Source organism: Dermochelys coriacea, chromosome 14, assembly GCF_009764565.3.
Source record: "Dermochelys coriacea isolate rDerCor1 chromosome 14, rDerCor1.pri.v4, whole genome shotgun sequence".
Lineage (NCBI taxonomy): Eukaryota > Metazoa > Chordata > Testudines > Dermochelyidae > Dermochelys > Dermochelys coriacea.
In genome coordinates, this window is record NC_050081.1 from 38,620,989 (window position 1) to 38,646,373 (window position 25,385).

At 56.4% G+C, this 25,385-nt stretch overlaps 3 protein-coding genes across 8 annotated transcripts in view; 2 read left to right on the forward strand and 1 right to left on the reverse strand.

The window, feature by feature from the left end:
* Positions 1-941: 941 nt before the first annotated feature.
* On the forward strand, positions 942-4,717 carry GPANK1 (G-patch domain and ankyrin repeats 1). The gene is made up of 3 exons (XM_038371639.2): positions 942-1,280; positions 2,492-3,116; positions 3,373-4,717. Exons 2-3 carry the CDS (start codon positions 2,542-2,544, stop codon positions 3,830-3,832), a joined length of 1,035 nt encoding a protein of 344 aa, XP_038227567.1. The 5' UTR covers positions 942-1,280; positions 2,492-2,541; the 3' UTR covers positions 3,833-4,717.
* A 549-nt stretch (positions 4,718-5,266) lies between these two features.
* Positions 5,267-10,271, reverse strand: LOC119842895. Of its 3 annotated transcripts, XM_038371650.2 has the most exons (6): positions 10,146-10,271; positions 9,384-9,455; positions 8,573-8,920; positions 7,171-7,293; positions 6,956-6,981; positions 5,267-6,024 (listed from the first exon to the last, which is right to left on the reverse strand). In XM_038371650.2, exons 1-6 carry the CDS (start codon positions 10,210-10,212, stop codon positions 5,914-5,916), a joined length of 747 nt encoding a protein of 248 aa, XP_038227578.1. In that variant the 5' UTR covers positions 10,213-10,271; the 3' UTR covers positions 5,267-5,913. The 3 variants fall into 3 exon arrangements, with proteins under 3 accessions (XP_038227578.1, XP_043353171.1, XP_043353172.1); XM_043497236.1 differs by having other exon boundaries at positions 6,956-7,293; XM_043497237.1 differs by having other exon boundaries at positions 6,956-7,293; positions 9,384-9,866; positions 10,146-10,237.
* A 1,245-nt stretch (positions 10,272-11,516) lies between these two features.
* Positions 11,517-25,385, forward strand: part of LOC119843178 (tyrosine-protein phosphatase non-receptor type substrate 1-like) — a 59,947-nt gene continuing 46,078 nt past the window's right edge. For all 4 annotated transcript variants that reach the window (XM_043497209.1, XM_043497211.1, XM_043497210.1 and 1 more), the window contains exons 1-4: positions 11,517-11,647; positions 13,211-13,540; positions 13,825-13,896; positions 14,315-14,662. In XM_043497209.1, coding sequence (XP_043353144.1) covers positions 13,444-13,540; positions 13,825-13,896; positions 14,315-14,662 — 517 coding nt within the window. In that variant the 5' untranslated portion in view covers positions 11,517-11,647; positions 13,211-13,443. The remainder of the gene's footprint in view (positions 11,648-13,210; positions 13,541-13,824; positions 13,897-14,314; positions 14,663-25,385) is intronic.

Here is a 25,385-nt window from a genome sequence, read left to right on the forward strand (position 1 = left end):
GGGTCTCGCGGGTCAGAGCAGGGTGGGACTGGGAGCCATCAGAAATAGGCGTGGCCTAATCCAAGAGGGGCGTGGCCTCTCTTAAAGGAGTGCACACAAATGGGCGGGGTCTAAGCCCAATGAAGGTGTGGCCTCCACTGTGATGGGTGGGGCCTGCCCAAAGGGGCGTGGCCTGTTCAATGAATGGGCGTGACCTAGCCCCCCTCAGTGGGTGTGGTCTACCTGAAGGGGCGTGGTCGCCATATCTAGGGGGCGTGGCCTTCTTTTACCGTCTCTGACGCTGGTGCTGCTGCGCCGGTTGCTGGCTCTGCTGTACTCCATGGCGACCGTTATGCTCATCCGTCGCCAGAATATTAATTAGCACCAAGCATCTCCTATTAGTAAACTAACTAGTCTCCTAAAGATTAATTATGAGTATGTTAATTAGACCTTAATTCCTAGGTATATTTTGACTCTACAGCGAGGTCAGGGTGAGAAAAAATATTGTTAGTTCCTGACGTGAAAATTGGGTAACATCGCATAGTTATTGGCAGCTATATCTTTAGTTAATATTTTTGGTTAATTTTCTCACTGAAATGGGGTAAAAAAAGACGGTATTTGGCGGCGTTAGAAGAGGAACGGCACGCTGGGAAATATGCAAATTAGTTAAACTGCCGCCACGACAGGAGAAGGCGGCGGGAACAGGCGCCTCGCGCTGCCAGGCAGTGGCCGTTGAGGGGCGTGAGAGAGGTAGCTGGGGGCGCTGTGCTAACCCCTAGTTTGGAGACCAGGGGTGTGCGCATGCGCCTGATTTCAGTTTCGGTTCCGTCCACAGTCGGCGGAACGTGCGCCCACTGGTTTGGTTTCACTTCGTTCCAGTGCGCATGCGTTTAGAACCTCCCTCTCACAGTCATTATTCCTGAGTGCGCATGCGTAAAAGCTGCTCTCGCCCCCTGCACACTATGCGCATCGGCAGTCGCCACTTCGGGGGCGCTTAATACGCATGCGCCGTGATCGCCATTCGTTGCCCAGAATAACTAGCCCGCAGGAGGACGTCCGAGCCTCCTTCCCTATTGAGCATGCGCATCCAAATCCCGCGCGGCTTCCCGGACCCCAATGCGCATGCCTGGAGCAGAACCCTGCAGTTGCGCACTCCTCTCCGACCAGTGTCCACCCTCGCGCCCTGCCGCGGCGGGGTCTAACGCGCGTGCGCCTCCAGCGCCCGGCGCCTTCTAATGCGCATGCGTCACCTCTTCGCCCGGGGGTGGCGGCGCGCTGCTCTGGCCTCCGTCGTCTCTATGGTGAGTAGGGCCCCGGAGGCTTCTGGGTGAAAGCCAAGGGGAGCAGGAGTTTTCCAGCCCCGCCCCCCATCGCCTCAGGGACCTAGCCCCGCCCCTCCGGGTCCCAGCCGTTCTGCCCGCCCCCTAGACACTTAACCCCTCCCCCCATGGTCCTGGCCCCGCCCCCTCCCTTCCCCTGCCCCCCCATGGCCCTGGCCCCACCCCCAGAGACCTAGCCCTGTCCCCTCCCTTCTCCTCCCTCCCCTGGCCCCCCCCCCGACACCTAGCCCCGCCCCCATGGCCCTGACCCCGCCCCCTCCCTTCCCCTGCCCCCATGGCCTTGGCCCCACCCCCAGAGACCTAGCCCTGTCCCCTCCCTTCTCCTCCCTCCCCTGGCCCCCCCCGACACCTAGCCCCGCCCCCATGGCCCTGACCCCGCCCCCTCCCTTCCCCTGCCCCCATGGCCTTGGCCCCACCCCCAGAGACCTAGCCCTGTCCCCTCCCTTCTCCTCTCTCCCCTGGCCCCCCCGACACCTAGCCCCGCCCCCTCCCTTCCCCTGCCCCCCATGGCCCCGACCCCGCCCCCTCCCTTCCCCTGCCCCCCATGGCCCTGGCCCCACCCCCAGAGACCTAGCCCTGTCCCCTCCCTTCTCCTGCCTCCCCTGGCCCCCCCGACACCTAGCCCCGCCCCCATGGCCCTGACCCCGCCCCCTCCCTTCCCCTGCCCCCATGGCCTTGGCCCCACCCCCAGAGACCTAGCCCTGTCCCCTCCCTTCTCCTGCCTCCCCTGGCCCCCCCCGACACCTAGCCCCGCCCCCTCCCTTCCCCTGCCCCCCATGGCCCCGACCCCGCCCCCTCCCTTCCCCTGCCCCCCATGGCCCCGACCCCACCCCCTCCCTTCCCCTGCCCCCCATGGCCTTGGCCCCGCCACCCAGGGACCTAGCCCTGTCCCCATCCCATGGAACTAGCCCCGCCCTTTCCCCTGCCCCCCAGGGCCCCTGCCCCACCCCAGTAGAGACGTAGCCCTGGCCCCCAGAGACACCTGCCTTTCCCCACCTTTCCCCCAGGGACCTGGCCCCATCTCCCACCCTCCCCAAGCCCTGCACCCCAAGAGCCAGATCTGCCCCACCCTCATGGCCCTGTCCTCTGTTCCCCCAGGGGCACTACTGCCCCCTATAAGGATCACCACTCAGTGTCCTTCATTTGCTGACTTTGTTCCTGCCCACAAACAGGCTAATCCCACCCAGTGACCCACCTCCATCCCCCGTCTCCACCGCCAGCCATGAACCACGGCCCCCAGCTCATCACCTTCACCCGCGCCCGGGAGGAATCGGACTGCTGGAAGGATGGGCAGCTCCGGAAACGGGTTGGTTCCCCTGCCAACCGCCGGGAAAAGGAGGGGGACGTAGAGGGTGAGGAAGCCCGGAGCTTCTATGAGAGTCTCCTGGCCTCGGGCAACAGCTCAAGCCTCCCACGGAAACGCAAGTCCCCACTGAGGCGCCTGGGGGTGCCTGAGCCACCCATCGCCCAGCCAGGGCAGACGGACCCTCGTAGGGGGAACCTTCTGCTGAGATCGGCCCAGGAGGGCGACATGGGGACCCTGCAGCAGCTGCTGGAGAAGGAGCGGTGCGATGTGAACTACCGGGATGGTTACTACTGGACGGCAGTGATGTGTGCCGCTTACGCAGGCCGGGGGGATGCCGTGAGGTACCTGCTGACCCGGGGAGCTGCATGGGTGGGAGTGTGCGAGTCGCAGGGGCGGGACGCGGTGGACCTAGCCGAGGAAGCCGGGCACAAGGACGTGGTGAGGATCCTACAGGAGCGTGAAACTGCTCAGCCAGAGGAGAGGATGGTCAGGTGAGTTTTCTGTTCCCCTGCCCTGGACCCAGCCAGTCCCCCCCACCCTGGGGCTGGATCGGAGCCAGCAACTCTAGAGAGGAAAGGCCCCATGTCTCATTCCCCTCATGCCTGAACCAGCCAGTTCCCCCAACTTGGGGCTGGATGGAAACCAACGGCCCCTAAAGGGGAAAAGCCCCATGTCCCATTCCCCACCTTCCTAAGCCAACCAATATGGTCATCCTAGAAGCCCCTGACCCCGTTGTCTCCCCATCAGGAGGACTCCAGCGGAGAGGAAATACTGTGCCGTGTGTCAGACACATTACAGCGAGGATAGCATGGAGCTCCATGAACGCTCCACTGCCCACCTCTTCAACCGGCGTGACCCGCTCCCTCCAACCCGCTACCACATCCCCGAGAGCAACGTTGGCTTCCAGCTCATGGTCAAGGGGGGCTGGGACTGCGAGGCCGGGCTGGGGCCTGAGGGCACCGGCCGTAAGTTCCCCGTCCAGACCATCCTCAAGAGGGACCAGAAGGGCTTGGGATTCCGTAGCGACCTCCGGCCCAAGGTCACCCACTTCAATGCCAATGACCCCAGTGCCGTGGCACGGCCCAAGGAGCAGCAGCCTAGGATGGAACGGGCAGCTACAGTGGGGAAGAGAGAGGCCCGTCGCAGAGAGGCCAAAGCAAAAGCCTGGGAGCGTGACCTCCGCACCTACATGAACCTTGACCTTTGAACTCTTGGGATCAGGAGTCCCTATAGTCGTTTAGCTACTGGGATTGCTTGGATGGTGCACCTACATGAACTTTGACTTTTAACCATTCATGATCAGTAGCCCCTATAACCATTCAGCTATTTGGATTGCCAGGATGGTGTGTCTACATCAACTCTGACCTTTAACCTCCAAGTGACTAATCAATAACTCTAAAACCATGTCGCCGGTTGGATTAACTAGATGGGGTACCTTCTGGGAACTTCAATTTGTGGTACTTCTGACATCTGCACCATTAACCAACACACTTACAGCCCCTGAAAATGTTTGGCCAATCAGATCCCTCATGTCTACATGCGCGTTGACCTTTAACCTATGATGTCATCTCTGTGGTGCACCATTAACCAATAAATGCACGGTCCTTGAAAGTTTTCAGCCAACTGACTTCCTTGACTGGTTGGATGCAAACCCCTAACGCAACATTGACTGTTAACCGGGGGCATCTCAGTGGCAGCTCTGTACCTTTAACCAGTGAGCCTACAGCCCTTTAAAGCATTTGGCCTGTTGGATTCTTGGATTGGCAGGATGATATGACATCACTTTTCTTAAAAGGCCAGTTGTGATCAGAGAAGAGACACATCTCTGCACTCCTGAGGGTCTTAGAATGCCAGATCTCCTGACCAGAGCCACATGCAGAAGCTCTCCTTCCTGTAACCCAAGAGGAGACAATCCAATGACGGGAATGTGGCCTGTGTTCTGTTCTCCCTTCCACTTAGAAAGCAGTGGGATATTTGGGTGGGAAAAGACACCCAGTAGGACTTTAGTTTCCCCTCAGAGATCCAAATCTCCTCATTTGTTAGGATTCTGTTTGATCTGAAATCTTTGAGAGAGAATAAATATGGTCCCTCACTGGTTGTTTTATGGCTCTAATAATTACCCCTGTCAAAGCAATCTGGATTTCCTATGTTATCTAAGATCAGACTCCAGCCCTGACTCCATTACATTCCAGATTTACCCCGTGTGACACTCTAGATTCAATGAGGGCAGAACCTTACCCTGGCTGCATTGATATCAGTGGGTCACTCTGGATTTAGCTCAGGGTCACTGAGATCAGCATCCAGCCTTTTCTTTTTTATTTTTATGTAAAGTCAGCAAAACAGGCTTTTTCTTTCCTTGCATCCAGATGCTTTTTCTTGCTGCCGCTCCTCTGCTTTGTTCACAAACCCTGACCTCACGCTCTCGGTCTGTTTGATTTTGTGTTTGATAAAGACACAGAAACTCATTCACTCACAGCCCACTGCGTGGCTATATATAACAGCGGAAGCCATCAAGTTGGTCATGACCAAGAAACATCTTTTCGCTAGTCAGTTTTATTCTTTCAAGAAAGAGGCAGCACACACACAAAAAAAATGGAATCTCATATTTAGAGTTGATTTAGAGAAAAGGATTTTTTTTTTCCACAGAAAATTTCTACAAATAAATTTTATACTCATTAATTATTTTCTGCAGAGAATTTCAACTCTGTGGCAAAATCTCAAAACCTGAACTGTTTTGATTCAAAGCAGGGCTGTGTAGGAGTTGTCATTCCAGGCCTCGTTCTCTTTGGGCCAGAGTGTATATTCTATGATGCATCACTGCTAGGGACTCCTATAACACTGTCCCCTCATCGAGAGAGGAGAACATGGTGCATCATGGAAGATGTAGTTCTCCCAAGGAGCCTGCCTCCTAGAGAATGAGTCACCTGAATTACAACTTCCGTGGGGCACCACTCTGAAGTTTGGATGCCTCCTTTTCTGTGGGCCAGGCTCCCGGGCTGAACTCTGCCTCCCCTCCTGGTGAGAGGAGTGACACCAATTCACACCAGCTGGGGATCTAGCCCCATCAACACTCATTGAGCAACGGACGATTGACACCAGCTGGGGATCTGGCCCACAGCCTCACACATCTATCACTACGGTCATCTGTAAGTAACTGTCCATAAACAAAAGACTCAGTGCGTTGACTAAGCTAGCACTAATCCTGGGAGATGCCGTCAAGGTTGTATGATGAAGGGATCTCCTGCCGTTCCCTGCGTCTCCCTTTGCTGCACAGTCAGATCTGACTCTTCAGAGCTGCCAGGTCCGGATGGAGGCGTATTCTGTGTGAGCTGAAGCCTTGAAAGTGATCTCTGCATGGTGCAGATCTTTGCTCGTGTTACCACCAGCTCTGCTGTCACCCTGTTGAAGACACAAATCAAGTCACCAGGGCTTCATCTCCCACTGCTGTCTTTCCAGCCCCATTAGTGCATTTAAGGGGGAAGTGGTTAAAATGGGGACCCTGGCTTTGTGGTGGGGGATTCATGTGTGCTATTGTCCCCAGCACACACAGCCCCAGGCCGGTGTGACTCAGTCCCCAGAGGGATCCCTGCAATTCGCTACAGGTCGGGATTGAGAGGCACCGGCACAGCTGTGTGCAGAGAAGGGAGCCCAGGGCTGGAATAGCAGAGGGGCTGCGAGTTGAGATTTGATCTATCCACCTGTCTTTCTGCACCCTGATCTGTACACCTCTGGCTATCCCCATGTGCACGTCTGTCTGTCCGTGGTTCTCAACCTTTCCAGACCCCTTTCAGGAGTTTGATTTGTCTCACATTCCCCAAGTTTCACCTCACTTAAAAAGTATTGGCTTACAAAATCAGGCATCAAAATACAAAAGTGTCACAGCTACACTATTACTGAAAAATTGATGCCTTTCTCATTTTTACCATATAATTATAAAAGAAATCAATTGGAGTATAAATATTGTAGTTCCATTTTGGTGTAGAGCGTATAGAGCAGTATAAACAAGTCACTGTTTGAATGAAATTTTAGTTTCTACTGGCTTTGCCGGTGTTTTTTTTGTAGCCTGTTGTAAACCTATGCAAATATCTAGATGAATTGATGCACCCACTGAAGCCCTCGGTGTTGAAAACCACTGGTCTAGATGATAGCTAATCTGGTACTCTTTCGCAGCTTCTGCTATTGTAATATTTAAGGGCTAAAGCACCCCTAACCCTCTCCTGTGTTCCGTTGGTCAGGTTTCTACCAGAGTCACAGGGACCAGGCGTCAGCACTGTCTTGAAACTCACAATGCCACCCAGTTAAACTCAGGCTCCAATTTTCATGGTCTCACCTTTGCCGGCTGCTGGTGTTGGGTGTCTGGGGAGGAAAGGAGGAGGCATGGGTTATTGTTGGAAGAGATGAATGGAGGTGTACGAATTGAACAGAGGACTGGAGAATGTAGATGGGAGGCTCCATTCCCCCTTGCACCAGTGGGACGGAAGAGAAGTACATTTTGAATGCGGAAAGAACGGGCAGTGGGGTGAGCACAGGAGGAGGAGTAAATACCTGTGTGTCTGCGCAGCAGGAGGGTGGTAACTAAGAGGATGATGCTGACGCCTGCCAGAGCAATCGTGGCTCTGTAGATGATGAGTTCTGTGCTGGAATCCCGCTTCGAACCCTTTCTGTCGTCTAAATAAAAGGAAGGATGTTAATGTTCCCAGCTCTCTCCTGGGAAGAGCCCTAGGAAGCCATTTCTGGTGTTTTTTGTTGCACTGGATTCTGATCTTACTGGTACCATACAGGTGTGAATGCAGAGTGACTCTGCTGATCCTAATGGAGTCAGGGCTGCATTCTGATCTCAGAGCTCCCAAAGTGAATGTGGAGTAACTCCATTGCAGTGAATGCAGTCTAGTCTGGATTCTGGTCTCCGTGACCCCAGTGTGAATCCAGAGTGACTCCGCTGATGCCAAGGGAATCGGAGTCCTATACTGATCTCAGTGATTCTGCGGTGACTCCAGAGTGAGCCCACTGATGCCAATGCAGTCACTCCTGATTCTGATCTCAGTGAATCTGGAGTGACCCCAGTGATGTCTGTGGAGTTGCTCCCAAATGGAGGCCACAGAAGAGGGTCCGGTTTGGTTGGTGCAGCATGTTAGTGGCCAGCTGCCTTCCTGGGTTCTGGACTAATGGCCAGCAACCTCCATGCATACATGGGACCAACGGGAGAGAATCTCAAGAGACTGGTGCACCAGAGAGCGTGGTGGGGCCGTGTGGGTCACGGGGCCATTCTGGTCTCTCTCTGGGTTGGCGGCTGCATGTCTATGGGGCTGTGGGTGTCTGATTTCTGGACCTGTGTGTGCCTCTCTGTGTCTCTGGATCTGGGGTCGTGTGTGCCCTTCACTCACCCCTGCATTAAGCAACCAATTTCCTCTTCAACAAACACTGCAAGAAAACTCCCCCATTCTCCACCGGCGCTTATTAAGAGACCCTTCGCAGCTGCCAGTATGAGTCTGACCTTCCCGCAGTGAGTCAGCAGGGCCGGGTCATACCTCACCTGCAGCAGGCCAAAGAGCTCAGAGCCAACCCGGGCCAATAGCGAGAGAACAGAGAGAGAGACGTCTCTGAGCACACGGGAGAAGTGGGGGTCTGGCTTTCTAACCACCTCTCTCATCCCAAGGCACTGACAGGATGTGAGACACACCAGAGCTGCAGCTAGCAACAACTCGGCAGAAAAACTGCCTCAAATCGCAGAGAGATGGTTCAATATAAACCTGACCGCACCCTCCCCCCTCCCCAGCATGATCGTCGCTCAGATATTCCTGATCTCCACCCCAGTTTGGAACCAGCCCCATCTCCCATTCCTCGCTCCCTGAGCCAGCCCATCCCCTGCCTTGGGGCCGGAGTGGAGCCAGTGCCCTCTAGACGGGACTGTCCCCGTGCCCCATTTCCCGGCCCTCCTGACTCTCACCAGTCTCACTCTGGTTTCTCCACATCACTCTTAGCTCGGTGCCTCCTCCCATCCCTGACTCCCCATGGTCAATTTCGATGCAGCAGTGATAGAGGCCAGAGTCCCGCTCCTGCAGCTCAGCCAGGGTCAGCGTCGCCTTCCCCTGACTGTGCTCGTCCAGACTGGACACATGGAGCCGCCCCCGGTAGAAGGGGTGGTTAGAATCCAGCACCACGTCTTCTCCAGATCCCCTGAGCCAAAGCACCTTGGTTCTCTTGCCGTCTCTGTTCTGGAAGGTGCAGCTCAGGGTCATATTCTCCCTGGCTGCCATGTGGAGGGACCTGGGCTCCTGGGAAACTCCCAGACCAGCTAGGGAAGAGAGAGAACCCGCATCATGCACCGGGCAGCACCATGTGGCTGGATAGACCCGTCCTGGCCTTTAGAGAGAGCAGCCGCTAGATTCCTATGGGTAGAGCTAAACTTTCATCTCTCTAGTTTAGTAGCAGTTTCTGTTTCTCTGTTCCCTGATTCTTCTTCATCTCTCCACCCATCCTCTGATCCTAGGTCCATCCATCTATTCTCCTATCCTAGCTCCATCCATCTATAGACCCAGCTGGTCATAGACCCATCTCCAGTCCTAGATCTGTCCAGCCAAACTTTCATTCCTAGATCCATGTCTGTCAATTCATCCATCCATTCTGGTCCCTCGCTCCCTAGATCCACATCGATCGATCTGTCCCCAGGGAAGATCTGCAATCCCAGATGCTGGATAAATCCAGTAATGTGTTCACCTTATCAAGAGCCGTATCCCTGAGCTCTGTGGCAAACTCACCTGGTTTCTGGCCGGACACTCCGACATTTGGGATCTGCACTCTCTTGCAACGGGATGGAATTCCTGCGACAGCTTCGTTTGAATGAAAAAACAGGAGTGGGTGGGTGAGGATCTGTGGCCTGCAAGGTGCAGGAGTTCAGACCAGATGATCATGATGGTCCTTTCTGGCCTTAATGTCTATGAGAAGATTTTAGTGCATTTCTGATGGCCACCATCTTGGCCAACACCCTGCGGATTGAATGGGGACCTCAAAATCTAAAAGTACAAGTTACTACAGCTTGAGCTAGAAGAGCTGGGGGCCGTAGCCACTTGTATTCTGGGTAGATCAACCGAGAGTGTGATCTCTTAGCTCTCGCTCTCCAGTGAGTGACACATTCATTTCGGAAATGAACGATCCAGTCTGCACAGCAGCCCCGGGTTGGCTAATCTGATGTTAAATCCAGTCTAGTTGACACTGGCTCCACGTGTTCTGTTTGCAGCATGCTAAAGATTTGTGTGGAGGGAGGGATAGATCCTGTGGGGAGAAGGATGGAGGGACAAGTATTGTCGAGGGAAGGATTGATGGAGGGAAGTATGGGCGGATGGATACTGCACAGGGGTGGATAGACAACAGAGTGGAGGGTGGATGGATTAGTTTAGATAGATGGGAATATATGGGGATGGCTAGATATGGCTGTGGGGATGGGGAGGGATGGACAGATGGAGCTGGGGGACTAGACAGCCCGACCTGCAGGCTAGCTAGCCAAAAATTTGCCGACATACCTGCTGCCCAGGTGGGGATGAGGAGGACGATGCAGAGGATGGGGCTCAGAGCTAGCGGATGCTCCATGGTCCCCGCTGTCTTGGGCGGCTCCCCTCAGCTCAGCCTCAGCATCCTCCAGAAGTGTCAGCCTACGAGGGCCGGTGAAAGCATTTGTGGTCAGCGCCTCTGAGATGGGCCGGATAAGGGGGGAGGAGAGTTAGGTGTGCGTCTGTGCTATTAAACGTGACAGGGGCCTGTGTACGTGTCTGTGACCATGTGTGACCCCTGCTGGCATGGATAAGCCCTGCTCCTCCGTGTGTCCTGGACCCCAGACCACCCACAGCTACAGGGGATTCCTCTGTACTCAGAGCTGGGGTGGCCTGTGAATCGGGAACAGGGGGAGTGGGGTTCCCATCCCCCCACCTCCCTGTAGCTCCCCATCAGCCTTGGGATGTAGCACAGGGACAGCTGGCCTGTCTGTAAGGTAGGCAGGTTTGGCACCGTGTATTTTATTGGGGGGGAGGTGGATGGAAGAGGGTGGAACGGGGCAGTATGGATGGATCGATTCATCCTCAGCACCTTCGGTCTGTCTGTCAGCATTTCATCCCATCATCTGTCTGTGGAGAAGGCCCCGTCTGCATCCACGCATCTCTCCGTCCATCCATCCACCACTCCATCCATCTGTCTGTGGTAGGGCCCGGTGTCTGCATCTGTCCACCCATTGCTGTATCCATCCATCCGTCACTCTGTCCTCTGTCTCCATCCATGGCTCCATCCATCTGTCTGTGGTAGGGCCCTCTGTCCGTCCATCCATCCATCCATCTGTAGTACACTCTCTATTTGGCTATAGCTCTGTCTCCCTCCCCTCTGTAATATGCTCTCTCTCTTCCTCCTGCACATCCTATTATCCCTTTCCACCCCGTCACCTCCAGCTCCCCTCGAGCACCGATCTTCCCCCTGACAATAGAAACCCCCTAGTGATCCTGTCACCGACACGTAGCTCCCAGCTGCTCCTGGGATAGCTGATCTCTTCCAACAGTGCCTGGAGTCAGCTGCTCCCTGCAGGATCCACTGGGGGATCATTTCGGGGCAGTGAGAGGGGGCTGGGACCCACGGAGCGATAAGGACACCATCACCACTAGGGGTCCATAGCCCTACAGCCAGCGGCTGCGTCAGAGAGGCCGAGGGCCCCAGGGACGCAGAAATGAGCCCGTCCTGTTGTTGAACGCAACACCCCTGGTCAGTTTCGCTTTCACACTCACCTGCCCACAGGCCCAGTGACCTCCTGGCTGCCTGATATCTCAGCAGGCGCCTCCCCCCTCACCAGCCACAAGAGTTTCCATCGCGCGCCCGGGCTGCTCGCTCCAGAGGATCCATTACTTGTCGTCCCTGGGTCCTGTCTGCTCGACAGTCCCCGTCTGCAACTCCTAGGGCGGCTCCCAGCCTGCGGAGAGCATGGGGCGGCTGCTGGCCCCTAGCATCATCTGCTTCTTCGTCTTCTTCGTCCCCTTGATAGCAGCTGGTGAGACAAGCTCAGAGTTATGGGGGGACTGGAGATAGAATCCAGGAGTCCTGGCTCCCAGCCCTCCCTGCTCTAACCCACTAGACCTGCACTCCCCTCCTAGAGCCCAGGACAGAACCCAGAAGTCCTGGCTCTCAGCCCACCTCCCCCGCTCTAACCCACCCCCACTCCCCTCCCATAGGGGTATGGAGAGATGGTCTCAGAATACATAGACAGCTGAGGACAGATGGATGGAAAGGGAGAGAGGGGAGGGGTGTTTAGGGGAATAGATGGATAGAGAGAGATGGAGGGGGTGTTTGGGGATGGATGGATGGATGGAAAAGGAGAGAGATGGGGGGGTGTTTGAGGATGGATAGATGGATAGGGAGAGATGGAGCGGGGTGAATGGATGGATAAAGAGATGGAGGGGGTGTTTGGGAGTGGATGGATGGAAAGGGAGAGAGATGGAGGGGATGTTTGAGGGTGGATAGATGGATAGGGAGAGATGGAGGGGGGTGGATGGGGGTCAATGGATGGAAAGGGAGAGAGGGAGGGGGTGGATGGATGGAAAGGGAGAGAGGGAGGGAGTGTATGGGGGTGGATGGATGGATAGGGAGAGAGGGAAGGGGTGTTTCGGGGCGGATGGATGGATAGGGAGAGAGGTGTATGAGGATGGATGGACAGATAGGGGAATACATGCAGGGGTTGTACGGGGATGGATAGGTTTACTCTAGAGGACTGTCTGATCTTTCATCGTTAAGGTTTAGACCAGCTTTGTCTTTAAAGCTTGACTCTCCTAAGTGCTCTAAAGTCACATGGTTACTTGCATTGCCTTGAAATGCGATGTGCTTCCCGGGCCTGAAGGCTGGGGTTCGTGGGTAGCGGGGTGTGGAGGGGAACGGGTGGTTCAGGTTAGCGGTGGATGCATGGCTAGACGGACAGAACTGAGCATGGATGGAGGGAAGGCCAAATAACTGAGGACAGAGGGATGGACAGAGCTGAGGGTGGATGGATGGAGGGAGAGACGGATGGATGGATGGAGCTGAAGACAGATGGACGGATGGACAGAGCTGAAGGTGGATAGATGGATAGGTGGAGCTGGGGACAGACAGATGGGTGGGTGGATGTACGGTTGGGTGGACGGACGGAGATAGGACAGACAGATGGGTGGATGGATGAGAGAGCTGAGGATGAATGGATGGAAGGACGGACAGGGCTGAGGATGGGTGGGAGGATGGACAGAAGGATCTGGGGATGGCTGGATGGGGCAGGGGATAAACAAGTGGATGGATGGACAGATGGACAGAGCTGAGGACGGATGGATGAGGCTGTGGACAAATGGGTGAGTGGCCAGACAGATGGACAGAGCTGAGGACGAATGGATGGACAGAGCCGACAGTGGATGGATGAAAAGTGCTGAGGACAGATGGGTCTCAGGCTGGGTAGAGCGGTCGAGCGATAGATGATAGACAGACAGACTCTGCTGCGGGAAGGCCAGGGGGACGGACAGACGGATGCAGCCAGCGCCCTGTCACAGCAGCACAGTCCCCGCCCTGTCCATCACATGGCTCGTTCTCCCTGCAGGTCTCGGGGTTCAGCAGCTGCCCCCTATGGCGAGTGTCCTGGCCGGGGGCAGCGTCACCCTGAGCTGCACCTTCCGCAGCCGCAACCAGACCGGGACACAAGTCACCTGAGCCAGGGGCTCCTGGGAGGCCATCGTGCTGGACCCCGCCCACCCCTTCTACCAGGGGCGGCTGGCCGAGAGCCGGCGGGACTAGCAGGGCCGGGCGGAGGCCACGGTGACTCTGTCGGAGCTGATGGAGAGGGACTCAGATCTCTACCACTGCTACATCACCCACCTGCAGGGCGAGCAGGCGAAGGGCATGGGGACCATCCTGACTGTGATTGGCAGAGGTGACTTGGGGGGTTCGGGACATGGGGCCTTTTGTTCTAGGGGGTGCCAGCTCTGATCTGGGCCCAGGGCAGGGATTGGCTGGCTCAAGAGGGTGGGGAATGGGGCATTTCCCCTCTAGGGGGTGCCAGCCCATGAATCTCCTAACCCCTCATTTCCGTTGTCTAGAGTCCCCAGGGGACGGGAGCTCTGTTCCCAGGACAGCCAACCCGGGTGCTGGGTGGTCGGGTCATTCACTTTGCATTGACTGCGCTAAATTCTTCTCTTATTTTTAATTCAAACTAAGCTGTAGCAGAAATTCCAGCCAGCTGCAAGAGAGCGCTGGTCCCAAATGTCGGAGCATCTGCCCAGAAACCAGGTGAGTTTGCCACAGAGTTCAGGGTAACTGCTCAAATGACTGGATTTATCCCGTCTCCAGCATTGCAGCTCTTCTCTGGGGATAGATAGAGCAGTGTGGATGGAGGGCGGGAGGGATGGAAAGGGAGGATGGATGGCTGAATTGACAGCCAGGGATCTAGAAAGAAAGGGTGGATAGGTAGCAGGATAGATGGATGGCTCCAGGACTGGAGAATGGATGGACCTAGGGGCAGAGGATGGATGGATGCACCAAGGAGAGTCCAGGAACGGAGAGACAGACATGGCTGCTGAACTAGAGGTGAACATTTAGCTCTACACACAGGAATCCAGCGGCTGATGCTCTCTCTAAAGGCCAGGATGGGTCTATCCAGCTGCACGGTGCTGCCCGGTGCATGATGCAGGTTCTCTCTCTTCCCTAGCTGGTCTGGGAGTTTCCCAGGAGCCCAGGTCCCTCCACGTGGCAGCCAGGGAGAATATGACCCTGAGCTGCACCTTCCAGAACAGAGACGGCAAGAGAACCAAGGTGCTTTGGCTCAGGGGATCCGGAGAGGATCTGGAGCTGGATTCTAACCACCCCTTCTACCGGAGGCGGCTCCATGTGTCCAGGATGGACGAGCACAGACAGGGGAAGGCGACGCTGACCCTGGCTGAGCTGCAGGAGCGGGACTCTGGCCTCTATCACTGCTGCATCAAACTCGACCGTGGGGAGACAGGGATGGGAGGAGGCACCGAGCTGAGAGTGATGCGGAGAAACCAGAGTGAGACTGGTGAGAGTCAGGGGGGCAGGGAATGGGGCACGGGGCATGGGGAATGTCCCCTCTAGGGGGCGTCATCCCAGGAATCTCCTAACCCCTCATTTGTATTGTCTAGGGGCTGCAGGGGGACATGAGCTCTGTCGGGACTTCGGGCCCCTCTTTTACCGAACCGTCATCTCCCTGTCGCTCATCGTTCTCTTCTCCCTGGCAATCATCCTCAGCCTGCGCCCTTGGAACGGTAACGGCTCCATGCGGGTTCTGCCTTCACTTCCTGTCCCAAACAGATACATGGCATCATTGCGCAGGCTGGTAACCAGCCCCTGCCCCACACTAGAGCAGCTGCTTCTCAGCACCGTGCAAGGGATCCCCATGTAACCAGGCCCCACAACCCACTCCAGAGGGGCCGTGTCCCAGCGCCAGGTGAGGGGTCCCCGTATAAACAGCCCCTGCGTTCTACCCCAGTGGTGGAATCAGTCTCTCTCTGGTATTTATTGAGCTCCATCCCCGTAGCGTTTCCCCCCAGTCTGTTCAGTGACACTCTCGTTCTGTTTCCCAGCTGTCCCCGTAGATCCCGCGGTGGGTGCTGGCTCCAAGCTGCCCCCGGCACTGGGGCAGATGTCTCTGATTTAGCCACTCAGGGGGCCAATGACAGGCAGGATTATCCCAGCTCCCAGTTCAGAAGCCGTCAGACTTCGCTGGACTCTGAGCCACCTGCCAGGGGCTCCTGCGGGGCCGGGGCTTCTCCGCTCTCCTCTGTTTCTGTCTGTGGGTCTGACCTGTACATCTTGGGTGTGAGAAGAACAGTTAAGAAAAGGAAATATTTCTCCAGATTCATTCCTTGTGGGACAATATTTTTCCTATTACAAATGTAAATTACACGCTGTAACGGAGTCAGCCGCCAGAGAAAACCGAATTGTAGAGAAAATGTACCTGGTTTATACGGGAAAAAACTGTCTGGAGCAGGCTTGATTTGTCAGAAGGAATTCGCCGATTCAAAGAGACACGTCTTGAAAAAAAGTAGATATATTTCAATAAAATATAAATGAAATAAAATCCATACTGCAAAAATTCCTTTATTCACAATCTTGTTATTTCTTGTGGAAAATAAATAACAGGGCGGGGAAGGAACATGGCCCAAGATGAGACACTGAACTGAGGACAGAAACCAGGAGTCCTGGCTCCCAGCACCACTGTACCCACTAGGCCCCACTCCAGTCTCAGAGCCAGGGAGAGAACCGAGGAGTCCTGGCTCCCAGACTGCCCCTCCCCCTCGCTCTAACCATTAGACCCCACTTCCCTCCCAGTGGGATGCAGCTACACACACACACACCAGCCAGCCCCTCACACAGTACATAGCACCCCCCGCCACCCTGCATCCATCCCTTGTCCCCGGCCTCTCGCTGCAGCTGACCACAAAGTCTTCCACCTCCCCCCACCCTCCAGAGGTGACATTTCCGGAGGATGCTGAGGCTGAGCTGAGCTACCTATTGCCTACCCCACCACTAGATCCATCTCTGTCCATCCATCCACCTACCCCATCCGACTACAAAAACAATCGAGGTCCCTCACTTTATTTTCATTTACTTCCTATTCCTTATACTATAGGAGGAAGAGGAAGAAAAAAAAGAACGAAAAACAGGGATGGGGGAGATGAGAGAATGTTTTTTCGTGGCTGGGTCCTGAGGGGGGACCCCAAAAATGAAGCTAAGCACAGGGCCCCACTAACTCTAAATCCGTGACTGGGTGTGGGTGGGTCTGGGGAGGGGAATGTGCACCCTGCAGGGCTGCTGGTGTCACCCTTCTTCAGAGATCTCCAGGGCCAGACCCCAAGTGGTGTCAAACGTCTGTAGCTCGTCTGACTTAATGGAACAGGTTCCCAGAAGCTCAGTATCTGGCCCCATTGAGGTCAGTGGAGGCGCGGCCACTTGACACCAGCTGGGATCCGGCCCAGAGGCTTTGACAGAATAAATCTTTGTGAACTGGTCTCGGGGTGAGGCTCGAGCTGGGCAGAGTTACATTTTCGGAAGGAACCCTAGAAAATCAAACCTGAATTGGCCCTTTATGCTCGCCAGAGGGTGACACCTACGTGCTTAGCGCTGCACGTACACGGGGAGGCGAGTGGGGTCCTGTGGGTTCAGAGCAGGGGGTTGGGAGCCAGGACTCCTGGGTTCTCTCCCCAGCTCTGGGAGAGGAGAGGGGTCTAGTGGGTTAGAGCCCCCCTGCGCCAGCCCACCCCCATTACTGCCTGGATCACACTTGGGGAAGCTCCCCCTTCTCAGAGCGACCACCTCAGGGGCTCTGCAGACTCAGGCATGGGTCCCACCCGCCCCTGGCTGGAGAGATTTCTTTGCACCTATGAGGGCTAGAAGCGTTTTTGGCTCTGCAAGCTGAGCGCCTGGAGGTCGAATCCAGCTCGTGGGACGGAAATTGTGGTCAGTTGTTTGTGCGTTGCACACGGCCCCAACTCCGACACATCTGTCGCTGATTGTAAATCACCCCCCGCCCCACCTGCAGCTGCCTTTGCACAAGCTGTGGCCTCGCCCAATGCTGAATTTCCTGTTTCTCACCACGACACCCAGGAGCTCAAGTGCAGACAGAGCCCCGAGCCACTCCGAGCCCGAGCGCTCCGGCCTGCCACAGAAACTGCAGCCAGTAGCACAGTAGCAAATGGAGCCCCATTCCCAGCCCCACGGAACCGGGCGTGGCACAGGCCCCTCCGACCAAGATCAGGGACCCTGTTGCACCAGGTGCTGCACAGATTTCACCCCGCAACCAAAATCGGGGCCCTTTTCATGCTGGGCTCTGCACAGACCTGAACTGAATCATGACAAAAGGTTCTGGACTCCCAAATCTAGGAGAGGTGTGGGGTGGAGAAGGTTACAGTAGCAGGGCCTGGGAACCAGGACTCCTGGGTTTTCTCGCCGGCTCTGGGAGGGGAGTGGGGTCTAGTGGTTAGAGCAGGGGGGGGCTGGGAGCCCCGACTCCTGGGTTCTCCTCCGGCCTCAAGGGAGTAACCCAGAGGAATAAGCTCAGCCCCAGCAGCTGGCACAGTCAGGCCGTGGAGCCGGGGGCCAGCAGCCACCCCACGCTCACCTGCCGCCCCTGCTCAGACCCACAGTCCAGGTGAACCGGGCGCCAGCAGGAACCCAGGGCTGGGGGTGAATCAACCCTGACAGCTGGCCCCGCCCCCCGCTTGCTCAGGGGAAGGAACATGGCCCAAGATGAGACATTGAACTGAGGACAGAACCCAGGAGTCCTGACTCCCAGCATCACTGTACCCACTAGGCTCCACTCCCATCTCAGAGCCGGGGAGAGAACCGAGGAGTTCTGGCTCCCAGACTGTGCCCCCCCCACACCTCCGCTCCCAGCATTAGACCCCACTTCCCTCCCAGTGGGGTGCAGCTATGCACACTCACCAGCCAGCCCCTCACACTGTGCATAGTACCCTCCGCCACCCCGCATCCATCCCTTGTCCCCGGCCTCTCGCTGCAGCCCTCTCAGAGGTGCTGAAAACAAACCCTTCCACCACCACCCCACCCCCGGAGGTGACATTTCCGGAGGATGCTGAGGCTGAGCTGATGTGGCCCCACGGAGTCGCCCAAAGGGCGGGGACCATGGAGCCGCTGCCAGCCCTGAGCCCTGTCCTCTGCATTGTCCTCCTCACCCCCACCTGGGAGCAGGTGTGTCGGCAAATCCCGGCTAATTTAATCTGTCCACCTGCCCCACCCCTAGATCCAGCTGTATCTGTTCTCTAAATCTAGATCCTTATCTGTCTACTCATCTCACCCCACCACTTCATTTCTGACTGTTCATCCGTCCATCCTCCATCCCTACAGCATCCATACTCATCTATCTATACATCTGTCCGCCAGCTCCATCCCTAGATCTGTACCCATCCTTTCATCTAACCCCACCCCTGCTCCGTGTCTGTCTGCCTAGCCCCATACACACCTGTCTAGCCACTCTAACCCACCCTTCCTTCTGCAGTATCTCCCCATTTCTCTGCGATCTCTACCCATCCCGCCCACCCGCAGTGTCTGTCTGTCCATCCCTCCCGCCTCAAGATCCTCTCATGCACCTCTAACGCATCACAAACAGGAAATGTGGAGCCAGCATAAACTAGACTGCATTGAACATCGGACCATCGAACCCAGGGCTGCTCGGTGGTTGGGCTGTTCATTTTTGACCTGTTCCCTGGTGGAATCAGAATCTCTCTCCCTCTCTCTCTGGTATTTATAGGGCTCCCCATAGCATTTCCCCCTCCCCGCCAGTAGGTTCAGTGACGCTCTCGTTCTGTTTCCCAGGTGTGCCCATGGATCCTGCACCTGAAAAATCTAGGGGTTTTTTGCAGATAATAACTTAGAAATTAGACACAGTGCTCCTGTCAGCTAATTCCTATATAAAGAAAGGAAACACCAAGTAATTTTCAGATGATGTGTAATTTTAGAACAGAAAACTGCGTCTGAAATTCTTCCAAATTCCAGCAGTGTGTATGTTACACCTGGGCCCGTTTCTACTCAGGAAACTGGTACCCTGAGCTAATAAATTTTCTGCTGAAGTTAAGAGTGCCATGAGGTGACGGATTACGGGATTTGTAGAAACAGGCTGGGCAGAATCGGGTTGCCAGATTTCTACTGCATGAATAGCCCAAAGTCACTTAGCCGCACAGTAGCCCAATCTGTTTATTGAAACAAAGTTTTTTTATGAACATATTGGTCTGTACCTTTAGAAAGAATCACTATCTAGAGTATAAAGAAAGGCTGGATATTAGCAGCATAGACCTATAACGAACAAGTTTTGGCAGCCAAATCTTACAAACTGTTCAGATTGGCTCGGGTTTCTGTGCACGGAAGGTTTATACAAATAGTGATGATAAATACAAAGGATTCAGTAGGAAGGAGGTTTCTAGTGTGTTGCTATAAGGATTGGAGAGAGTAAAGATCACCACAATGAAATCCACCGGTGCCACTCAAGTCTGTGAGACTCTGCTGTGCTCTCAGAAATATTAAAGTACAACAGGAGCTACGAATATTTACCAGCTGGACGAGAAGGAGATATAGAAGACAACTGCAAAATGTCTCCTTGAGGGCAGCAGTCAAGGGCAGCAGTGCCTCAAAAGGTATCTGGGAAAAGGTCCTAGAAAAGTGCAGCCCCACTCTGGAGAGATTTGGTAAAATCCCGGCATTCACAGAGGAATCGGTGTTTCTGTGCCACAGCCCATGGACCTGACCCAGAGCCCATTGTGGGCAAAGGAAAGACTCCCCCAGACACGTGGGACTAAATGAATAGATGACCACGCTGGGGCATGGCCATTCACTGCAGAATTAGAGAGTGGGGGAAATGGGGAAGTTGTCAGTGTCATTTGAACACAACTGGTGGTGGTGGCAGCTCACGCTTGGTTCTTGACAGCAGGGAACAATCTCAGGGGGTCATTCTGCAGCGCGGCGCTTACAGCCTGAAGCTTCCAAAGCTGGGCTGTTTGTGGGGATAATGATCCCCTAAATGTGCCAGGGCCAGCAGCCCCCGCCTGAGCAGCCCTGTGTCTGCCGCTGTCACAAGGGGCTGCCTCCTGCCGTTGTAACAGGTCAATGTGGGAAGGTGAGGGAAGATCACGATGAAATTTGCAGCAAGCATCTTCCCACCAAGGCCAGAGCTTCCTTCCCCCCAGGCATCCAGCCCTGCTATTGGCTCTGCCAGACCCCCTTCCCCCCGCGAATGGCACCCCTGTCAAGTGGCCCCGGGGAGCGAGCAGAAAGGGCCGTGCAGGAGCAATGGGTACTTGGGAGCTTTGTTGCCCTTTAGTGGTGGCTGCCGTTATCGTTCTCCTTGGTACAGGAAATGGCCTGTGGCTCTGGGCGTCGGGCTCCTGGGTGTGGGTGGGTCTGGGGAGGGGAATGTGCACCCTGCAGGGCTGCTGGTGTCACCCTTCTTCAAAGATCTCCAGGGCCAGACCCCAAGTGGTGTCAAACGTCTGTAGCTCTTCTGACTTAATGGAACAGGTTCCCAGAAGCTCAGTATCTGGCCCCATTGAGGTCAGTGGAGGCGCGGCCACTTGACACCAGCTGGGATCCGGCCCAGAGGCTTTGACAGAATAAATCTTTGTGAACTGGTCTCGGGGTGGGGCTCGAGCTGGGCAGAGTTACATTTTCGGAAGGAACCCTAGAAAATCAAACCTGAATTGGCCCTTTATGCTCGCCAGAAGGTGACACCTACGTGCTTAGCGCTGCACATACACGGGGAGGCGAGTGGGGTCCTGTGGGTTCAGAGCAGGGGGCTGGGAGCCAGGACTCCTGGGTTCTCTCCCCAGCTCTGGGAGAGGAGAGGGGTCTAGTGGGTTAGAGCCCCCCTGCGCCAGCCCACCCCCATTACTGCCTGGATCCCACTTGGGGAAGCTCCCCCTTCTCAGAGCGACCACCTCAGGGGCTCAGCAGACTCAGGCATGGGTCCCACCAGCCCCTGGCTGGAGAGATTTCTTTGCACCCATGAGGGCTAGAAGCATTTTTGGCTCTGCAAGCTGAGCGCCTGGAGGTCGAATCCAGCTCGTGGGACGGAAATTGTGGTCAGTTGTTTGTGCGTCGCACACGGCCCCAACTCCGACACATCTGTCGCTGATTGTAAATCACCCCCCGCCCCACCTGCAGCTGCCTTTGCACAAGCTGTGGCCTCGCCCAATGCTGAATTTCCTGTTTCTCACCACGACACCCAGGAGCTCAAGTGCAGACAGAGCCCCGAGCCACTCCGAGCCCGAGCGCTCCGGCCTGCCACAGAAACTGCAGCCAGTAGCACAGTAGCAAATGGAGCCCCATTCCCAGCCCCACGGAACCGGGCGTGGCACAGGCCCCTCCGACCAAGATCAGGGACCCTGTTGCACCAGGTGCTGCACAGATTTTGCCCCACAACCAAAATCGGGGCCCTTTTCATGCTGGGCTCTGCACAGACCTGAACTGAATCATGACAAAAGGTTCTGGACTCCCAAATCTAGGAGAGGTGTGGGGTGGAGAAGGTTAGAGCAGCAGGGTCTGGGAACCAGGACTCCTGGGTTCTCTTCCAGCTCTGGTAAGGGAGTGGGGTCTAGTGGTTAGAGCAAGGGGGCCTGAGAGCCCCGACTCCTCGGTTCTCCTCCAGCCTCAGGGGAATCACCCAGAGGAATAAGCTCAGCCCCAGCAGCTGGCACAGTCAGGCGAGGGGTAAGGAGGATGGAGCCGGGGGCTGGCAGCTGCCCCACGCTCGCCTGCCGCCCCTGCTCAGACCCACAGCCCAGGTGAACCGGGCGTCAGCAGGAACCCAGGGCTGGGGGTGAATCAACCCTGACAGCTGACCCCGCCCCCCGCTCCCTCAGGGATAGTTGGACCCTTCCCCTCATGCTCTCAGCGGCCGTTCTCACCTCGCGCTGCTCCCCCGCCCATTTTCCGCCGCTTCAGCCCCACTCACCCCCCGGCAACTAGTGACCAGAACCCACTCAGCCGCGTCTCGTGATTGGCTGTCCCACCTGAGTGAGCGAGGGAAAGGGCGGAGCCCGGGAGCAGCATGGCTCTGGGTGGGGAGGAGACTAAGGAGGCGGGGCCACTGAGAGGGAGGGGCTAATGAACGGGCACGAGGGAGGGGCAGGGAGTGGGGCTAATAGGAAAGCGGGCAAGGAGGGGGACGGGCCATTAGTGGGGAGGGGAGGGAGGAGCTATTCAGTAGGGGAGGGACTAATGGGAGAGAGAGGGGGGCTATTGGGATGGTGGGGAGGGGCCATTGGAAGAGGGAGGGGAGGAGCCACTGCGACGGACAGGCAGGGAGGGGAGGGGCCATTGGGATGGAGGGGGAGGGTCTATTTGGAGGGGGAGGGGCCAATGGAGAGTAAGGGGCAGGGAGGGGCCATTGGGATGCAGGGATGAGGGGACAGTTGTGGGGGGGCTCTGCCCTCGATTCTGTTCTGTCTCTTCCCCCCTTCCCATCTCCCCCCATCACTCAGGTGCAGCCCCTGCCGGGGGAGCCAGGCCGAGCCCCACGGGACAGGACCCCCACTGCGGGGTGAGTGGGGGCAGGGTTGCTTTCCACCACCACCACCCCAAGTCTCCCCCCGCGCCAGGCCTCCAATTTAAGGTATAGGTTCATGCCTGGTTTTTCTGCGGGTGAATTTGGCCCTGAGCGGGGGGCACTGTCCTCAGGCAGTCAGGACTGGCCCCATTGCCCCAGGGCCGCGCTAGGGGCCTGTGTTGCCTATAGCTCTGTCCCGCCCCCCGTAATACGCTCTCTCTGTCTTCACCCCGTTTTCCTTTTGACCCCCATCATCTCCAGCTCTACCTGAGCACCGATTTCCGCCCTGACAATGGAAACCCCTTGATGGTCTTGCTGCTCACACCTCACTCCCAGCTGCCCCTGGAATACCTGACCTCCTCTGGCGTCCCTGGAGCCAGCAGCTCCCTCTGGGATCCACAGGGGGATCATTTCAGGGCAGAGAGAGGGGGCTGGGACCCACAGAGCAGTAAGGACACCATCACCCCCTGCCCCCTCCCCTCTATCCAGAGGGGCAGACCATTCGTCGCTGGAGGGTCTGTGTCCCCTTCCCCCCATTTGCACTGGACAATCAACTCCCTCCTCCCCCGCCTTCGCACTGGTGGGTTAGTGCCCCCTCAGCCTTATTTGCACGGGAGGCTCAGCTCCCTCCTCCTCCTTTGCACCGGGGGGCAGCGCCTTTGCTGGATCTGCTGTACTCCATGGGGCCTGTTGTGCTCATCCGTCTCCAGAATGTTAATTAGCACCAAGCATGTCCTTATTAGTAAACTAACTAGTCCCCTAAAGATTAATTAGGTATATGTTAATTAGACCTTAATTCCTAGCTATATTTCGACTAGATAGCGAGCTTACGGTGAGATAAAATATTATTAGTTACTGAAGTGAAATTTGCGTAACGTCACATAGTTATTAGCAGTTAATATTTTTCAGTTTTTTTGTTAATTTTCTCCTTGAAATGGGTAAAAAAGACGCTAGTTGACGGGATTTGAGGGGAAACGGCACGCTGGGAAATATGCAAATTAGCTAAACGGTCGCAAGGACAGGAGAAGGCGGCGGGGACAGGCGCCTCGCGCAGCCAGGCAGTGGCCGTTAGGGGGCGTGAAAGGGGTAGTTGGGGTGGGATACGTACGCATGCGCTGTGCGAACCCCTAGGTGGGCCACCGAGGTGCGCATGCGCCTCAATTCAGTTTCGGTTCCCTCCACAGTCTGCGGCAAACGGGCCCATTCGTTTCGTTTCACTGCGTTCCAATGCGCATGCGTCTACCCCTGCCGCTCACAGGGATTATTCCTGAGTGCGCATGCGTGCAACCAGCTTTTCCCTCCCCTTGACTGCACACTATTCGCATGAGCAGTCGCCATTCCGGGGTCGCTTAATACGCATGCGCGCTGACCGCTCTTCCTTGCCCAGAGTAACGAGCCCGCCGGAAGCCCCGTCCGAGCCTCCTTCCCTATGGAGCGCGCATCCACATCCCGCGCGGCTTCCCGGCCCCCAATGCGCATGTCTGAAGCAGAACCCCGCGGCTGCGCGCTGCTCTCCGACCGGCGGCCGCCCTCTCGCGCCACTGCCGCGTCTAACGCGCGTGCGCCCCCAGGGACCGCCCCTACCCCCCGAGACACTTAACCCCGCCCCGAGGGACTGAGCCCTACCTGCCTCTCCCCCCCCCGGAAAAGCCCCGCCCCCAGGGGCCGAGCCCCGCCCCCAGAGCCCTCTGACTCCCCGCCCCTGAGACACTTAGCCCCGCCCTCTAGGGCCTCCTGCCCCCCGAGATCCCAGCTCTGCTCCCCCCCCATGGCCCCAGTTCCCCCCCAGGGCTGCCTGCCCCCCAGAGACACAGTCCTGCTCCAACCCTCCCCAGGGCCCCAATCTGCACCCCCAAGAGCCAGACCTGCCCCTGCCCCCACGGCCCTGTCCTCTGTTCCCCCAGGGACACTAGTGACCCCTCCCCCCCGTGAGGATCACCACCCAGGGCCCTTCATGTCTTTCCCCGGCTCAGTTTTCTCCTTTCCAGAAAGAGGCAGCAGGGAAGAAACTGGAATCTCAGATGCAGAGTTGGCAGGAGAAAAGGATTTTCCCCCCCACACTGAAAATTTCAGCAACTAGATTTTACCCTCTCCTTGATTGTTTTCTGTGGAGAATTTCCATGTTGTGGCAAAATCCCAAACCCCGAACAGTTCTGATTCAAAGCAGGGCCGTGTAGAAGTTGTTATTCCAGGGCCTCGTTCTCTTTCGGCCAGAGTGGATCTTCTATGATGTATCCCTGCTAGGGACTCCTACAACACCCTCCCCGCATGGAGAGAGGAGCGCGTGCTGCATCCTGGGAGATGTAGTTCTTCCACGGAGCCTGCCCCATAGAGAATGACGCACCTGAACACCCATGGGGCACCACTTGGAAGTTTGGATGCCTCCTTTTCTGTGGGCCAGGTTCCCGGGCTGAGAGGAGTGACACCAATTCACACCAGCTGGGGATCTAGCCGCATCAACACCCATGGAGCAACAGCCGATTGACTCCAGCTGGGGATCTAGCCCCATCAACACCCATGGAGCAACAGCCGATTGACTCGAGCTGGGGATCTGGCCCCATCAACACCCATGGAGCAACAGCCAATTGACTCCAGCTGGGGATCTAGCCCCATCAACACCCATGGAGCAACAGCCGATTGACTCCAGCTGGGGATCTAGCCCCATCAACACCCATGGAGCAACAGCCGATTGACTCGAGCTGGGGATCTG

Coding starts and splice junctions, on each gene's coding strand:
- GPANK1 (XM_038371639.2), top strand. CDS start 2,542: ATGAACCACGGCCCCCAGCTCATCACCTTCACCCGCGCCCGGGAGGAA. Junction 3,117..3,372: donor CCAGAGGAGAGGATGGTCAG/GTGAGTTTTCTG, acceptor TCTCCCCATCAG/GAGGACTCCAGCGGAGAGGA.
- LOC119842895 (XM_043497236.1), bottom strand. CDS start 10,212: ATGGAGCATCCGCTAGCTCTGAGCCCCATCCTCTGCATCGTCCTCCTC. Junction 7,294..8,572: donor GAGAAACCAGAGTGAGACTG/GTGAGAGTCAGG, acceptor CCTTTTATTTAG/ACGACAGAAAGGGTTCGAAG. Junction 6,025..6,955: donor AACACCAGCAGCCGGCAAAG/GTGAGACCATGA, acceptor TGTCTTCAACAG/GGTGACAGCAGAGCTGGTGG.